Consider the following 19,275-nt stretch of genomic DNA (forward strand, 5'->3'; position numbering starts at 1 on the left):
CTTCAATTTTCTAGAATTAACTCTGCCCAACTAAACATGTCATAATATTTTTCGTCAACTTATGGATCCAAAATTGGCTTTCAAACAGATTTGAAAAACAACCTAAAATGGACGTTTTTAAGAACAGTATTTTAATGAGAAATTTGTAACCATAAAAAGGCCCAAAAGGCCATTTTTTATGGCGTTTTATGGTAAGTAAGGTACCGTAAAAGTAAAGTACAAAATTTTGACATTTCATGCACAGAAGCGTTGTTTCGAAACTGCAGGAGGCCCTTTGGACTGTTTATCAGCCAAACTCAACAATTTTTATGATGGTTTTATGATTGGTAAGTTTATTTTATGGTGGTCAAACCGGGTTACCTTCTAATCGACTTCTGAAGTGATGAAAATAGCTCTCGAAAAGGTCCTATACTTGGAACAGAGCCTGTAAATTTATACATCACATGTTATCATTTAAAACTTTCTGACTTTGATATCAATGTTTCGATTGAGTTTCTTAAGAATCCATCGCTGCCAATGGGTTTAATCTGTCTCTGTTTAGTCAAAATTTCCTCTTTCGTAAGTGGAAATCCAGGCAGTCACTCTGTGTTCAGTCGTTGACTCACTGTCTGTCCATCCAGTCTTGATCTCTTGATCTGCTTCATGGTGGGATCCACACAGTCCAGTGCCATCATTCTCTCTATTCCATCCGGGGCTGTAGACTCTATTTCAATGTGTAAACACATGTCCTCTCCAGGGTCCAAACCGTCACGCGTGTAATACTACATAAATGATAAACATCATCAAAAAAGGTGGCAACTTTTTGATTCATACCGTGTGCAGATACCCCTAGAAGGCTTTCTTCACTTTTCCTTCCCACTTACTCCGCTCACAAATTTAATAGGAAATAGACTCGAAACTGTGAGATGAGGTAAAAGATGCCAATATCGTATATTTACATATGACAATGGGAATTAGAAGTATTAAGTTGTAAAATTGGCATGCTTCAGACTGTTAAGACTTGTTAACACTGTTTCAGACTGGGATTTCCAGTGTTTGTTCAAGTTTGTTTTATAATTGGACTTAAAGATTATAAACTATAACTTACTTAGTCCATAATCTCTAAAATTGTTTTATAAACAATCTTGAGCAATTTCAGTCAGTGCCCAAAGAAAGCTATCAAAATTATCAACAGTTACAGAGAACAGTTATTTAAACATACAAAATATTTCCCATTGTCATAAATTGAATTTCATCTCAATTCGGTGCAAGGAAACTTGCCTTTGACTTTTTGTTTGATTTCTTCATTTAAAGTGACAAGATATTAATCTATGGAAAAATGTTCCACGCTATTAGTGGAAAATATTCTTACATCCCACGAGATGATAATCTCCCCACTTCCATCTGGGTCTGGCTTTACATCCACAATAGTCACTGGAGCTGTCAAATCAACCACACTGGACACGTCACTTCTTCCATACCTGTTCCTAGTATACGCCCTGGCTAATATCTTGCACCCTTCTGGTAATGTCTCCCAGAGCTCCTCCTTCTTGTTCCCAGTGATTTCGGAGAGAGGGATTCGAATATCAAAGAACCCATGGCGACCCTAAATCAGCGCCCAAACATTATCAATTCTCAACTCACAGTTTGATCTCTGTCTGCCTTGATCCGCATTCAAGTTTTTGAACTGCTCCAACCAACAGATGTATTATCATATTTTTTATTGCGTACGTTGAGTTCTCCAACAAAAAGAAACTTTTGCTGAACAGTTTGTATCAGTTTTACAAATTAAGAGGGCCTTTTTTCTCACTAGGGATTGAAAAATTTTCCTAGGAGACATTTTACATTATAAATAAATGCTTTCGCCACATTTACACTATCTCCCCAACAGCACCTCTTAACTAGAACAAAGAAACAAAGCCTGAAAATAGCCGATAAGTAGCCACCATTGATTCCCATAACCCCGACTCAGATTGAAAGTAAAAAAAGAAAAACAAATAGTTGTAAAAAGTAGTATTATTTGCTAACCAATTCGATTGGATTTTGAAGTTAGACATATTCCTGACTCTTAATCGGAGGGCACAAAGGTTTGCATGCATGTAGACAAATAGTATACGTGGTTACAGCATGGTGCAGATTACAGGCATCTAAAATCTAAATTACGGGTAGATTACGGGCAGATCACGGGCTTTGTGGCTCAATCCCGTTTCTATTCTCGATATCGTGTTTTGTCTCTTTCCATTTTAGATTGCTTTGGTATGCAACTGCTGATTAAAATCGCTTTGAGTTGAATAAACGCAAAATGTAACTAGCTTAGAAAAGTCATAAATAGTTCATGCAAAATGTTGAACAAGGTTTGAACGCATTACAAATGTTTGTCAAGTCCTGGCTCATTCAAAACATTTTTATTGACAAAACAGAAAAGAACTACACCCATAATGGACTATGAATTAATTGCGAAAATCATGAAAAATGAGATCCAAAAAAAAAAACGAAAAAAAAACAAGAAAGAATCAATATTGGAAGAAACACAAAATCGACTCGAAGAAAACAAAAAAACTCCTCCAGAAAACCATTAACTGCCTATATTATTCATGATAATTAAAGAATATAATTCAAAAAAAATCATGATAAAAAGAAGATAAAACGAAAATGAACCAAGAAACTAGATAAATGCAACAAATTTTTTTATATTTAAAGGACACATTATGCTCAAAACTAAAAATAATTTCAGCAAAAACGTGTTTTGAGATGCCCGCAAAACATTATGAAAGTCATAATAGGCTGAAAAAAGCGTGTCCAAAATTATAGAAAACAGGAAAAACTGAAAAAAATAAGAACAAAAAAAATTCATTTTTTTTTTCAAAATTTCTCGATCAAAGATACTTCTCGAAGCATTCTCGAAGCAAAAATTTTTTTATGTAAAAAAACTGTACTCATTGGTATCTAAAAAGTCCTAAGATATTAGGCGTCTTTTCTAATCATACTTCAGTGAGTAAAACAGAATAGTCTGCAGAAAATGGCTAAAATTCGCCTAAATTCACCATAATAGCTAAAAAAAAACCCTGCAAAATTGCATGAAAGTCATATTAAAAACCAGAAAACTTTAAAACACCATCAGACAACTCTAACAAATACAATATCATAATCAACTTCTACACCAGAAAAAATTTGAGAAGAAAATTGTTTTAATAATCCGCGCGTTTAGTACAGCACCGCTTGCGTACCGAAACGTTTTTTCATACCTCAATTTCTCGCTCTCTCGAAAACAGCGGTATGAACTAAAAAGCACTCTCTTTTCGCTCCACTTTTCATAATTGTTCAGCAATCCAAGTGTTTCACGGGTTTCATTTTCTGCTTCAAACTTCATTCCAATAAAAGTGATTAAAAAGGACTGCTCCAATACTCTACTTGGAGTTGTAAAAAGACAGCTCCTCAATACAATTCAAACTATTTGTACGGTTAAAAAAAGCCAGAAGAACCAGGAAACGGAAGAGTGATCTCTGCCAAAAACAACAACCCCATTAGAAAACTAGTACCCCAATGATTGTGGAATTTTTATCGTGTAAGATCTGACAAATTTCTGACAAAACCATCTTGCTAATAGCCTGTAAGGGGATGCATCTTCTTGTCAGATCTGATAAGACATTTATCAGATCTTATACGACAAAAATTCTTCTTATAAGATCTTACACGATAAAAATTCCTCTTATAAGATCTTACACGATAAAAATTCCTCTTATAAGATCTTACACGATAAAAAATACCTCTTATAAGATCAGACACGATAAAAATTCCTCTTATAAGATCTTACACGATAAAAATTCCTCTTATAAGATCTTACACGATAAAAAATACCTCTTATAAGATCAGACACGATAAAAATTCCTCTTATAAGATCTTACACGATAAAAAATTCCGTCTTATCAGATCTTACACGATGAAAATCTCCTCTAATATAAATTCCTGAAGTATGCTATATTCTTCATATTGAAGACAATTCAGAGTTGCTCTCAAGCAATAGCCGAAAAAATACAGCATGAAACACTTAAGTGTCAGAGCAACAAAGAAACAATATCTTATAATGTCTTTTAAGACTTATAAGATATTGTAAAAAAGATTATTTGAGTAGCAGGGGCTTTCTCCGAAGCGGTGATTATCAAACAAGGCTGAAATTTTTTTCAAAGACCAAAACTATATTGAACTGCTAAGTTTAGCCATAGTACCCAGTTAAGACTCACAATTAAACTACCGCCAAAACAGAATCAACAAGCATTTTTTTGTTTCATAATTGGTTAGCTGACCGAGTATTTTTTTACTTTCATAGGACCTTGACTACGTTGTACGGTTATATTGAAATAAATAAAACATGTCATATCAGATCTTACACGATAAAAATTCCGTCTTATCAGATCTTACACGATAAAAATTCTGATAAATGGAATGTTTATCTTATAATATGTCTTATCAGATCTTACACGATAAAAATTCTGATAAGAGGAATGTTTATCTTATAAGATGTCTTATCAGATCTTACACGATAAAAATTCCTCTTACCAGAATTTTTATCGCGTAAGATCTCATTAGATCTTACACGATAAAAATTCTTAGTCAGCATCTTATCAGATCTTACACGATAAAAATTCCAGAATCACTAGGGTATACACTGAAGCCAGTCAATAAAATAAACCATTTCAACGTCAATTAATGTAACACCTAGCCCCAAAAACCAACCTAAATAATTAAAATTAAAAGCCAATCACTCCTTATATAAGAGAAGTGCACTTAAAAACAAAAACTTTTCTTGAAGCAAATGCGCAGATTGTTTAAAATGTTCTTGCAACGATAACAAATCCATGATGGGTAACAAAAACGTCAAATATTGAAGAAAAACTGCCAAAAAATGAGAAGCTGACAAAAAATAGTTACATTTTTTATTTCTCGGGAAGATTTTGAGCTTCAAATTACTATTCATTTGTGCTGCTGAGGTACATAATATAAAATATCCGTAAAGTCATAAAATGCCTGTAGAATCCCGCAAAATGTTCATTTCATCCATCTATTTATATTAGATAGGTTGTATGATTAGATAAGTGTATGAAATTTTTATACCTATCTAATTAGATAGGTGTATGAATCTGTTCATCGGCATATTTATTGGGCTGTTGCTTTTACGTTTGTTGCGCTTTCCTTTGTCAAATTTCCAAAAACATTTAGCAAACCTTCACCATCTGCCCTCTTAACCATCAGCTTTTAAAACTCAAGATTCCTATTTTAACTTTTGATTTGCTTAGAGAGTTAGTTGATGAGAAGTTTCTGAACAATAAGTCACATCGAATCACAGAGATTCGTTGCCCTTCATCGGATGAGTTGCCTTCTACAAAATGCTACAGATAAAATAATCTTATCTCCAGGACTTTAATCTATGATAATAGTGTGCTCATAACACGCACTTTCACCTGTGACTATGTTGGAACTTATTGCGGCAATCAAGCTCAGGCTTCCAAAAATTGCCTTGTTAATCAATCAATATGTCGTTTAAACGAGTGGACATGATAAAGGAATTGAACTCTAACTTCAGGTTGACCATAACCTGACCTCAGGTTGACCATAGCCTGACCAATGTTGGCTGCATTAATGGTACCACATGAAAATCTCAGACGCAAAAAAAATGGCCATAGTCACCAAAAAAGAGCATTCATGCTCACAAAGGAACAGTCTGAGATGTGGTGAGAATAATAGAAAAAGGACAGCTGAGAACAGGCTACTGTTAGTGCAGACTAAAAACCTAATGCTGCTCCGCTACGAATACGCAGAAACAAACTTATTATTATTATTGTAGGATCGAAAATAGACGCAATTTAAGACCAAAAAATTGTTGCATAGTCTGAAATACTAATATAGGAAATAGTGATCCCAGACAGGCTACTGTGAAGAAGGAGACGATTTCCAGCTTCAGGTGGCACAACCAGGACTTGGAGCAGGAGGAAGTTGCGGCGCTGCAGTGGCTCCAGCGGCAGGAGGCCCCCAAGCCCAAATACCCATCAAGTTCCCGTCGAAGTTCTTCAATTCTTTCGACCGTTGGGCGAGACAGTTCCATTCTGTCTGTCATGCGAATGGGTGGAATGGCGCTCGGTCAAGAGGAATACTGACAGCATGCATGACTGGTCATGCAATTGACGAGTACTACATACTCCCGGCACAGTTCCTGCAACAGGAAGCAGGACACCCAGCACCAACACTCCAAACTCAACGCAATTAATTGAGGACGACCAGGGCAGAATTCAAGAGTCTGCAACAAAGGGATTCTGAGAAGATTGTGGACTTCTACCAACAAGTGCGGAAAGCTAGTGAATCGACCATTGTAGCCCTAGCGGCAGATGCAAGAGACTTGGCTGCAAAGGAAACCTTCATAGAAGGATTGGTGGACCCGGAAGTGAGGGAGCACCTACTGCGGGAGGAACCCGCGACGCTGAAAACAACATAACAGAGAGCACTAAATCGAGAAGCAGTGATCAAGGTTGAGGCTCAGAGATACCGTAGCCGTGGTGTTGGTGTACGATATGTGGACGTTGAGGTCACAGACTTGGGAAACAGTAGTGCTCTAGATTCGATTCAGTCATCTCTTTTGCAGTCCCATAAGATGCAAGAGGTACTGATGCAAGTCGTAAAGAATGGGTTACAGACAACGAAAAGACCTCAGCGAGCAGAAAGGAGCGAGAGGTCAAAGCAAGACATTGAGTGTTATGCGTGCCATGAGAAAGGGAACTATTCCCGAAACTGTCCGAAACAAGAAGGAGCATTTAAATGAGGATCGGCTGGGGTGAGAATAATCCACCCAGGACTGCTCCGGCCACCAATATGACACGCATTTTTGTCCTAAAATGAACGGAGTCCTCAAAAACAACTTCAGTGGGAGAAATTAGCGGCTCATCGATACTAGTACAAGCCGATATCGGTCGAGCTGAACGTGGAGCTGTATTGGACATCGGCAGTGGGGTATACTTCATGTCCAAATAGATAGCAGAACAGCATCCATTGCCACAACAGAAGTATGACGCGACAGTGTACCATGCACAGGTCAAGCAGATTCGACTTCTGGGTAGAAGACCTTGCCAGATTGCAAGGGAGGCAAATTTTTGTGCGATGCAGACTTTCTGGGAGCCCCTAGACTGCCAGTGGACAGCATCCTTGGAACAGCTTTCCTTAAGCCCAATCAATGTTCAATGGACTTCACACGGGTCAAACGTTCACCGGTAAAACTGAATCGAGTGCTGTGGCATTCGATTGTGTATTCAAGACCGAAGTGATTGCCAACACTATCGATCACGAGTCAAGTGAGATGTGCGTCTTCGATGGAAAAATTATGACAGCCAGATGCCTAAACGCAATAGAAATACCACCGCCCTACGGGACACTATCTGTGGAAATTGAGATCTCGGAGAGCGGGGTAAACAAGTCTCGAGGAAACTTTTTGGTCTCAAAAACGAATTGGCCCAAAAAGTCATTGCTGGCAATTTCTGCAATTTTTTTCGTGTGATGGCCGGGGACATGGTGAAATAGTCATAAAAAACCATGCCGAAATAAGTGTCAAGATTGAAGTGGGTGCCCTAATCGCCAAAGTTAGTAAAACTGCATAGCCAAAGAACCGAGAGGTGCTAGAAAACACTAATTGGCTCGTCGAGCAATTTTACGAATTCGAGAGTTCCAACCTCAGTCATTTAGAGTACGAAAACGGTGATGACGTTTCTGCACAACGCATCAAAATGCCAATGGTGAATTTGATAACCAGTTTGGTCGACACGGAGAATACTTTATCAGAAACTGACAACGCACTTGGACTCCGTTTCAAATTATTCTGAAAACGATCCGGGGCAACTTTTCATTGGACAAGGGGTCGAATATATGTTATTATATTAAACCTTGGTTTCGACAGGGAAAGAAAGTGCTGTACACAGATCTTTGGCGAGTGCTTTCGAACCTTCTAACCAAAGCCGAACGATACCACACAATAGAGCTCAGAATTGGTGAGAAAGACCTCAAGTGCCTGGTTTGAACATAAAGATCGTACGCGAATTCATCGTCTCAATATTTGGCGTTTCTAAAATTAGATCGTGAATCATCCCCGACCAATCACCTGCAGAACTTTTTGTTTGAGGATTCAATAAAAGGAGCCCCTGCAGTGCTCTCTTTAATCAGCGAAGGCTCAGTTCAATGTTGATGTAAACGAAAATACGGAGGCACTCCATGAGAACGCAGATGGGACCATTAATCAACAAAAAGACGTAGTGGAGCAGATTGTCTACAGTTTTCGAGCCAGTTTTGCAAATAATGACAATGAATTGGGTCTGACCAAACCCGCTGCGCACAACATTGACACCAGCGACAACGCGCCAATCAAGCTAACGGCCTATAACAAAACCACCCCGGCTAAGCTTGAGATTAAAAAACTACTGTAACAGATTTGGACATTATCCAACCGTAAACAGTGATTGTCGTGCTCCAGTGGTCTTAGAGGGAAAGAAGGATGGAAAGCAACGTTTCTGTGTAGATTTCCGCAAACTCAAAGCAATCACCAAAAGGGACGCATTTCCATTGCCATTGATTAATCGGATCTTGGATTGCTTAGAAGGGACCTAATATCACGGTTACTTGGACCAAGTGGCAGGCTACTGGCAAGTACAACTCACTGAGAGTGCGAGAGCGAAAACAGCCTTCTCAACGCCCGACGGGGGCCACTATGAGTACAAACAGCTGCCATTTGGACAGTGCAATGCGTCCGCAACTTTCCAGCGCAACATGAGCCAATTCTTCAAAGAAGAGCTGTATGATTTCGTGACCAACTTTCTTGATGATGTCCTCATCTACAGTCAGTACCTTGAAGAGCACCTCCAACATTTAAAAATGTCATGGACAAACTAGAGAGCACTAAATCGAGAAGCAGTGATCAAGGTTGAGGCTCAGAGATACCGTAGCCGTGGTGTTGGTGTACGATATGTGGACGTTGAGGTCACAGACTTGGGAAACAGTAGTGCTCTAGATTCGATTCAGTCATCTCTTTTGCAGTCCCATAAGATGCAAGAGGTACTGATGCAAGTCGTAAAGAATGGGTTACAGACAACGAAAAGACCTCAGCGAGCAGAAAGGAGCGAGAGGTCAAAGCAAGACATTGAGTGTTATGCGTGCCATGAGAAAGGGAACTATTCCCGAAACTGTCCGAAACAAGAAGGAGCATTTAAATGAGGATCGGCTGGGGTGAGAATAATCCACCCAGGACTGCTCCGGCCACCAATATGACACGCATTTTTGTCCTAAAATGAACGGAGTCCTCAAAAACAACTTCAGTGGGAGAAATTAGCGGCTCATCGATACTAGTACAAGCCGATATCGGTCGAGCTGAACGTGGAGCTGTATTGGACATCGGCAGTGGGGTATACTTCATGTCCAAATAGATAGCAGAACAGCATCCATTGCCACAACAGAAGTATGACGCGACAGTGTACCATGCAGAGGTCAAGCAGATTCGACTTCTGGGTAGAAGACCTTGCCAGATTGCATGGGAGGCAAATTTTTGTGCGATGCAGACTTTCTGGGAGCCCCTAGACTGCCAGTGGACAGCATCCTTGGAACAGCTTTCCTTAAGCCCAATCAATGTTCAATGGACTTCACACGGGTCAAACGTTCACCGGTAAAACTGAATCGAGTGCTGTGGCATTCGATTGTGTATTCAAGACCGAAGTGATTGCCAACACTATCGATCACGAGTCAAGTGAGATGTGAGTCTTCGATGGAAAAATCTTGACAGCCAGATGCCTAAACGCAATAGAAATACCACCGCCCTACGGGACACTATCTGTGGAAATTGAGATCTCGGAGAGCTGGGTAAACAAGTCTTGAGGAAACTTTTTGGTCTCAAAAACGAATTGGCCCAAAAAGTCATTGCTGGCAATTTCTGCAATTTTTTTCGTGTGATGGCCGGGGACATGGTGAAATAGTCATAAAAAACCATGCCGAAATAAGTGTCAAGATTGAAGTGGGTGCCCTAATCGCCAAAGTTAGTAAAACTGCATAGCCAAAGAACCGAGAGGTGCTAGAAAACACTAATTGGCTCGTCGAGCAATTTTACGAATTCGAGAGTTCCAACCTCAGTCATTTAGAGTACGAAAACGGTGATGACGTTTCTGCACAACGCATCAAAATGCCAATGGTGAATTTGATAACCAGTTTGGTCGACACGGAGAATACTTTATCAGAAACTGACAACGCACTTGGACTCCGTTTCAAATTATTCTGAAAACGATCCGGGGCAACTTTTCATTGGACAAGGGGTCGAATATATGTTATTATATTAAACCTTGGTTTCGACAGGGAAAGAAAGTGCTGTACACAGATCTTTGGCGAGTGCTTTCGAACCTTCTAACCAAAGCCGAACGATACCACACAATAGAGCTCAGAATTGGTGAGAAAGACCTCAAGTGCCTGGTTTGAACATAAAGATCGTACGCGAATTCATCGTCTCAATATTTGGCGTTTCTAAAATTAGATCGTGAATCATCCCCGACCAATCACCTGCAGAACTTTTTGTTTGAGGATTCAATAAAAGGAGCCCCTGCAGTGCTCTCTTTAATCAGCGAAGGCTCAGTTCAATGTTGATGTAAACGAAAATACGGAGGCACTCCATGAGAACGCAGATGGGACCAACAACCAACAAAAGGACGTAGTGGAGCAGATTGTCTACAGTTTTCGAGCCAGTTTTGCAAATAATGACAATGAATTGGGTCTGACCAAACCCGCTGCGCACAACATTGACACCAGCCACAACGCGCCAATCAAGCTAATGGCCTATAACAAAACCACCCCGGCTAAGCTTGAGATTAAAAAACTACTGCAACAGATTTGGACATTATCCAACCGTAAACAGTGATTGTCGTGCTCCAGTGGTCTTAGAGGGAAAGAAGGATGGAAGGCAACGTTTCTGTGTAGATTTCCGCAAACTCAAAGCAATCACCAAAAGGGACGCATTTCCATTGCCATTGATTAATCGGATCTTGGATTGCTTAGAAGGGACCTAATATCACGGTTACTTGGACCAAGTGGCAGGCTACTGGCAAGTACAACTCACTGAGAGTGCGAGAGCGAAAACAGCCTTCTCAACGCCCGACGGGGGCCACTATGAGTACAAACAGCTGCCATTCGGACAGTGCAATGCGTCCGCAACTTTCCAGCGCAACATGAGCCAATTCTTCAAAGAAGAGCTGTATGATTTCGTGACCAACTTTCTTGATGATGTCCTCATCTACAGTCAGTACCTTGAAGAGCACCTCCAACATTTAAAAATGTCATGGAGAAACTAGAGTCAGCGGGATTGAAACTGAAGCACTCGAAATTCAAGCTGATTCAACGAGCAGTGTACTACCTTGGATATCACATTGAAGCAGATGGAATAAGGCCAGATGAGAGGAAACTGCGCGCCCTATCGAAATATCCTGAACCCACTAATACAACGGAGGTACGATCATTTGCTGGCTTCTGTAGCTACTACAGAAGATTGGTTAAAGACTTTGCGGGTATAGCGAAACCCCTGCAAGAGCTTACTAAAAAACACCAGCGATTCTATTGGAACGAGAGTTGTCAGTGCTTCTTTGAAGACCTCAAGAAAAAACTCATCGGGCACCAATTTTGAGCCATTCAAACTACGACCGATCTCTTGTTTTGGACATTGATGCTAGTAACAACACCATTGCGGCTGTTCTGTTGAATCTAGACAGCAATACGGAGAATCCACTAGCTTTCGCTAGTTGCGTGCTGACGCAAACAGAAGTAAGCTACAGTACAACGAAGAGGGAGGCATTGGCGTTTTACCAAACAGTAAAGTGGTTCCAGTCCTATTTGCTGTGTATCCCCTTTATACTTCGGACAGACCACGCAAATTTACAATGGTTCTTTCGTCAGAATGCTTACAAAATGACACATAGAATGATCGAGGTGTTGCAAGAATTTAGTTCCAAGTAGTTCAACGGCCTGGTGAGAAACAGGGCAATGCAGACGCTCTTTCTCGGCAAACAACAAGAGAACCGGAGTGGCAGGAGGGCGATGAAGAGGCAACAACTGGATCTTGTCCGGAACTCATGAACTTAGAGACGGCAATAGCAAAATGCGAGAACCAGAGGTTTTTGTTTTCTCAATTACGGAGCTTTCAGAAGGGAACGTGGTCTCAGTGGAACTCAAAGCCAGTAGTGATGAAGTCATGGTAAAACAGAGGGAAGACTCAGCTCTTGCCACGACTCTCCAAAAAATTATGAAACCACTGAATGACAGACAGTACAACTTCAGGACTTTTGCAGTAAACCCAAGGTTGAGGGAACAGGCTCAGAAGCTGGGACCTGAAGTTTTCGGGTTGAGGAATAAATGGAAGCGATTTATGATGAAAGATGGTATACTCATATGAAAGTGGAATACTCCTGGCAAAGACGGCTATCAAGAATTTATCGTTGTGCCACAAGTTGCAAAGCGCAGTGTACTAGAACAACTTCATGACTCTAAAGTAACAGGAGGGCACTTTGCATTACATAAGACACTCGATAGAAATCGACAATGGTTCTGGTGACCATTGATGAGAAGGGACGTTAAATGGATCAAAAGTTGCAATCCATACGCAGCGCGATCGACAGCGGGCAGAATTTTGAAATCCGAGTTGCAGCCTGTCATTTTGGGAGTACAATTGGCGAAAGTGGGTGCTAATATCGTGGGACAAGTAACGCGTAATCGAGAAATGGGAAACAAATATATCTTGGTCATAACTGATTATTTTAGAAATACGTAATCACTGTCCCTGTCTCAACAATAAAAGCGGCGGAAGTGGTCAGGCATTCGTTGAGAAATAGGTTTAACGGTTTCAAGCCCCCGATACGTTGCATAGAGACCAAAAAATCAATTTCTGAGAGCGAACTCATGACTGAAATGTGCACCCTCCTGAACATAGAAAGATCCCAGACATCTCCGTATCACCCACAAGGAAATGGGCAAATAGAGCACAACAATAGTGTTCTGGCAGATGTGATCGGCAAATACTGCTCGGAAATTGTAAGAGAAGGGGAGTCAACCCTGCCGTACGTAGAGTTTGTGTACAACACAACTGTCCAAATGTCAACTTGAGAAACTCCCTTTCTCAACGAAACCGTCCACCAGATTGAGTTACTGTTCTCCAAACCCCCAGACACAGAGCTTACAGTACACGGGTACACTCAACTTTTTAACGAGAAGTTTTTGGAAGACCACATGTGTGCTCGAGAGACCCTAGGCACAGTACAACAAAGACAGAAGGACAAGTTTTTCAAGAAAACGTACGGAAAACCATATAAGAAAGACAACAAGGTGTGGCTCATTTCGCCTCAATTGGCAAAGTCAAAGTAACTTTTACCTCCCATGGACTAGCCCATATACAGTTGTACGAAAAATTAATGCAGTTAATTGCAAAACTTGTTCAGATAAGAACAAAAGGGAAAATCAGATTGTGCACTATAACACACTGAAGTCCGTCAAAGCAGGATAAGAAAATGATGATCAGCCCGTGCGTTGATCCAAACTAATTTCAGAAACGCTACCAACTGAACGTTACGATGTGGATCATTTGCCAAGTAGCGACGTTGAAGATGATGCATTGCTGCAGCCAAATCGGAGGATCCACAGGCGTGTTAGAGAGCCTGTATACGACATGTGGGCGACGATCAAATTGATGGGGACATGCAAGATGTTTCTGCTGAACCATCTCCAATTATGGCACCAACGCCAGAAATCAACAATTGTGAGGAACCGGCAGCTAACAAAATCGAGCCAGAGCAGGGGGCAGCAGTCAATGCAAGTAAAGAGCAACCAGTGATTGTTGTGGACGAACCAAACAACATTGACGATGATGAGCAACGTCGATATCCGATAAAAACATGAAGAACAGTAGACATAATGGGATTCTAAAACTTTTAACAGTTGCATGATAAATGATTAGGATACCAACATGAATGCAAAAATTACGAATGCAAATCAGATGATTATTTCAAATAGTGTAACCAATCTATAGAGGAAAACAATATAAAGGCATGAAGTACAATTATCCCAGGTACTAGGTCAAACTAACCAACCAATCACAAAAAGTACCAATCCTATTGGTTAGCATTCAACCTGCATAAAATAAAAAGCGGACCTTTCTCTTTCAAAATCATTTTTAGGGGTTACTTTGTCTTGGCTTTACCTCTAATCGTGCTTGATAAAACTTTGTGAGTGTTAACATGCTGCGAAACCTTCTAATATACTGGCTGATTCTTTCCAAATCTGGTGACTTCATTCGGGACGATTGGCTAGAAGCAAGACTGGTGTTCATCCCAGATGCGACGTTGTTTGTGGCGTCTTCTTTCAAAACAATGAGTGTTTGCACCCTTTCCAGAACTCCCACGTATCGACGCTACACACTACAACTAGCAAGACACAACCTTGCGCAGGATCTGACACAACAATGGGACGGAAACTACAAAGGACGCATTTGCTCTTCCACGGTTGTCAAGGAGAGTTACGTAAACTTGGCTGCTAGTGCTGTTTTTGAACTGGAAAACAAATACCAACAACCTCAACAAGATTATCTGCTATTCATGGACCGGATGTCTTTGTTTAGCAACCATTAGATTGTGATTCAAGAGGAGGCAAGGCAAAAGAGACAAGTTTACGTTCTATTGGCGACAGGAGCGGCAATCATCCTTGTTCCCACGGTGGAGCAGTAGACTGTGAACTGTTCTCTATATTCGGTTTAAGCAAATCAAAGGAAGCAAGACACATAGAGAAACTGCATGAAGAAAATCAGAGTAACAAGTGTAACGTAGACTGGCTAAACACTCAAATGGGAAATGCAGTCAAAATTCGAGTGCTGAGGAGCTCGCAATGCGCAACTCGTGTCGCAACTATCAGGAACAATACCAACAGAAACTTACACTTGCTTGACACCCAAATCAATGAGATGGGGGAAAAGCGGGAACGCAGGAGCGGTTGGGGGTGCAAGATAACCCAAGCGTATCGAGATGGGCTGAAAGTCAACTTGAACGTCAAAAATTTGCAGAGAATTGTTTCCGAATTACAAGGGCAGGTTCTCTTTGTGCGCCCCATTGTGACCAACCTGGGATATGTCCTAAGCGGTGCCCTAGTCTCTCTAACCAAAGGACTAATACCAGTCAGATTTCTAACGCCACCGCAAATTAGGGACAATGTGTCAAAGTTGGAACAAACGGGATGGTTAACCGCAATCAGCAAGAGCGAGATGTCTAAACATGTATAAAGCGCCAAAAAAACTTCCAAAGGACTCCAAATTGAACTCAAAATTCCATTTCATCACAACTGCGCAAAATATCAAGCGTGGCGAATTCACAACCACTGAGCAGCGGAAAGACGGCAACAGTTTACGAGTTCAAGAAAGAATATTTTGTCATCTCCCCATGGCAGGAATTCTTTGGGGAATTGGATAGACCTGAATTAGTCAAACGCCATGGCAGTGACCGTCTTTGGTTCTGCAAGAATCCGTTTGCTCTAACACGATCAGCAAAGCGCTCGTGTCTTAGCAGTCTGTTTTTCCACCAAAAGACTGACGCGATGAATTTGTGTCCAGAAAATTTAGTTTCGTTGCCAGCCAACCATTCAACCCAATAGGCGGAACATAACAATAATCATCTTATTAACGTAACAATGGATACACGAGCGGGCCTAGCACCTGGCTGTAGAGTTTGTTTGGTGCAACCACCCTGCAATGGACATCTATAACTCCCTAGTGGTGGTCTGATCCTTCATCCGAAGCCCGAGCTGAGCAGTGTTGATACCGGAGTGATATCAAGCATTCAACTCCCTGGAGTTCTACAGGAAATGTTTGAAAACGTGGAGAAACAGTTCACATTGGCACAAGCCCCCAAAAAAGATCATATGAAATAAGAGATCTTCAAAGCCGTCAAATTGACACTAAACCAACTACTGGAAAACATATTGATGCCAAAAAAACAACTTCAGATGGCAGAACCCCTCATAGAGCACCAAAAAAGACAACGTCAGGACTACAGCGAGCAAGTAATACAACACGGGATATTTCCCATCAACAGTTTTATATTCCTCGCTATTCTGTTGGAAAATGGTATGGGAGCTGTTTGTGGTCACCGAAAGCTTCTGGTTAGACTTCGGCGTTTCTTGCGAATAAACTTAAGCAAGAGTCACCAGCAGTAGAAAGAGAAAAAGTCACGTTCAGCAAAAGTTTTGAGAAGGAAGAAACTAAAGTTGAAAAGCCTGCGGGGAAATTAGACTTTTAGCCAAAAACCAATTTTTTTACTTAACTATATTAGATTTGCTTAATAAATGCTATTCAGGAGAATAGCAAGACTAGATGAGGGGTATTTAAAATCAAAAAATGAACGCAATTTAAGACCAAAAATAATTGTTGCGTAGCCTTAAATACTAAAATAAGAAATATGCCTGAGTCAAGCGCTATTCGCTTGACTAAGGGATTTAGTTAAAACAAGATTAATTCACCAACATATATGAACAAAGTATATTTACATATGGTCTAAAATTGTCTTGAGTTTTGTTTTTATTCTACTACTGACTCAACGACCTGTCTGAATTCTTGCTCCGTTGATTTTCTCCGTTTGTAGTTGATCCAAGATCCACCAAATCGTCAAAGTTGATAAACCAACTTAGGTGGTCGATTACACCGTAACAAAATTATATTATCTTTTTTTAATGAAGTACCAATTTCATACTCCTCCTTTAATAGAAACACATTTAAGCAGTTTATTAAAAAGTAATTTACTTGAAATATGGGTGTGTGGTTCTGATGGAATTTTGTATGCATGATTTCAATAGGAAAGGATGATGAGGAGAGTGCATGTAATTCCAACTTCATGCTCCATGCGGTACCTATTACCACCAAAAGAAAAGAAGCAGTGTTCTGACGTCAGTGCTTTTGATTGCCTGACTTTAAGCCATATGGATAAGTAGGATAAAAGGAGGACTCTGAACATTTCAAAATCGGTTGTTTCGGACTTTTTGGAACTTCAACAACGGACTTGGTCCTCTCTCCAACTACCTTTTCCAGAAGACTTCAATTCAATCTTCTAGCTGCAACACTCTTCTTCTTCCTAGCCCAGTAGCCAACAGCAGAAGTGAGGTTGCCCCCTTGCAGAGGAGAAGCACATGAACCCGAGGGAAGACCAGAAGAGCGGGAGGCTCAGCAGAAAGACTTGCTCTCGAGAACGTGTTTGAACATGCAGTAGTCAATCTTACAATTCTAATATGTCTTACTATGTTTCTCTCAGTCCTTCCCATTTCTCTCCACTCGTAGTCTTCTTCACTCTCTGCTGTCTCTCCACAAACTTGCGAGTACTCAACCACATCTGTATATGTGTAATCGCCACGATTCCTCTCTGATGAGTATTTTAACACTTTTCTACTGGGCACATAAACTAAATCCTTCGGAGTTCTCGGTTTGTCTAAACAAACAATCATCATTTGTCACCCAACTTTCTGCCATGATGTCAACAATTACACAAGATTCGAAAAGAAACAGTTTCAACTTTGTTCCCCATTTTTAATATCAATACCAGTTCGGACTGAAATTGGTAGAGGTGTAATTTGGTAAGACCGTTACCGATTTCAGCTCTTTTGCAATTTTAGCAATGCTACAGTTGAAATATTCTTTCAGTGCTCATTCCTTTGCTGTTAAAATCCAAATACCAGATGCTATTTACATCACACAACATATAAAGGTATAATTTGAAATGAACTAACTTCCCGATGCAACAGACACGTCTCGACTCAGCATCTCCAATACATGTCCATTGACTGTCAGTGTCGCATTGCAAGTGAAGAAATGCACATCATCAGATGACGTCATAAAGGTCAAATTGGTAGTAGAATATTTCACTTTGTTGTTGTCCACGAATTCGCCGCTGACTACTTTGAAGCCTTCTTTGTTGTCCGAGATTAGGCTTCCGTCTTCTTGTCTTGACCATGTAAACTCAATGTCTGCTGTTCTTTCACCGTCTACTTGAGTCGCAGCACACATGGCATTCGCTTCAGTGCCAGTAAATGTGTTGAATTCATCTGGCAAATGAGCCCCCCACTGGACTGGCTTGTGAGCTATAACTCTGAACTCTTCTTCTACAGTCCTTGTCCAAACTCCTTCTATCTCTTGTGTGACTTCTGCTTTTATAGTGTAATTCTTCTCAATTGTTCTGAAAAATAGCATCTCATTATTTTCGCATCCAGGTCCTGCAATCGGTATAAATTGGTAAATGCGGCCAAAATTTGTTGTGAAGTGCAGTCAACGCCGTTAATTCGGTAAAGAAAAATGGACGATAAAAATTGCACCTACAATCACTGCCAAGACAAATTTCACCAAACCCCATTGCTTACAGAATCGCTTAAAATCATTCGCTGCCTTCCAAAAAATGTTTCAAAATGGTGAAAATAAATTGAAAAATCAAAATTTTATGCCGAAGAACTTCAGGTGACCTTCTAACCTCCGAACTAAAGTATTCTCAGCAACTTCTACACGTTCAGCGCATGAAAAAAGCTAAAATCAGCCAAACCGGACTGAACGTAGTCTTAATCAGTACTGATTCCGTGAAATTGCTAGTCTCTGATCAGTACTGTATAAGAGCTCTGATCATGACACTTTTCAGACTTGGCAATTCTTAAGTCTTGGCAAGTATTGAGTCAAGTCTTGGCCAAGACTTGATAGGTCTTCTGCAAATCTATGCAAGAAACAATCAAAACTGGGCTGAATAAAAACCTTTGGTCTGAATTATAATACAACATCCTGAATACTCTCCATTTGATCATGTGATAAGAAAAACATTCACAATCTCTTATTGAAAAAGCCATCAAATGCATTGCTCCTCCAACAGCAAATTAAACACCGCTATACTCAAAGAACAAGCAAATAATTCTAACCCTATGGATAATTTGAAGATAATTTGGAACAAGTTCTCTTGTCTGAAGTTACCCTCATCTGGCAAGACCTCAACTCCATCAACAAACCACTTCACATCTGGAGGAGGCGATCCACAAATTGTTGTTTTGAGCTCAAAGTCCTTTTCTCCCATTAAAGCGTCCAGGCGTTGGTTTTCATCTGGAATGACTCGGAGTGGCATTGTGAATACTGCAATTGGTAATTCCTTCCGATTCTCAAAAGGCAAAAGTCTGAAATTGCAACTGTTTCCTTTCCACTCTGGATGCATTAGAGCTATAAAATCTATTCATAAGTCGAGGTCTAAA

General features: G+C 40.4%; 1 protein-coding gene across 1 annotated transcript; it reads right to left on the reverse strand.

Moving 5' to 3' along the window:
- Positions 1-409: 409 nt before the first annotated feature.
- LOC142341106 (uncharacterized) lies at positions 410-19,238 on the reverse strand. The gene is made up of 5 exons (XM_075391986.1): positions 18,952-19,238; positions 17,785-18,230; positions 17,299-17,486; positions 1,352-1,585; positions 410-761 (listed from the first exon to the last, which is right to left on the reverse strand). The coding sequence occupies exons 1-5, from the start codon at positions 19,236-19,238 to the stop codon at positions 579-581; spliced, it is 1,338 nt and encodes a 445-aa protein (XP_075248101.1). The 3' UTR covers positions 410-578.
- Between the last annotated feature and the right edge of the window lie 37 nt (positions 19,239-19,275).

The sequence above is a fragment of the Convolutriloba macropyga genome, chromosome 6, assembly GCF_964194025.1.
Source record: "Convolutriloba macropyga chromosome 6, txConMacr16.3, whole genome shotgun sequence".
Classification (NCBI taxonomy): Eukaryota; Metazoa; Xenacoelomorpha; order Acoela; family Convolutidae; genus Convolutriloba; species Convolutriloba macropyga.

Bases quoted from the DNA above. Each gene is read 5' to 3' on its own strand.
- LOC142341106 (XM_075391986.1), bottom strand. From the start codon at position 19,238: ATGCATCCAGAGTGGAAAGGAAACAGTTGCAATTTCAGACTTTTGCCT. The intron at 18,231-18,951 runs GTTAGAATTATT...GCTATTTTTCAG, and splicing joins ATCTTCAAATTATCCATAGG to AACAATTGAGAAGAATTACA. The intron at 1,586-17,298 runs GTAAGACATATT...GCGCTGATTTAG, and splicing joins GAAGGACTGAGAGAAACATA to GGTCGCCATGGGTTCTTTGA.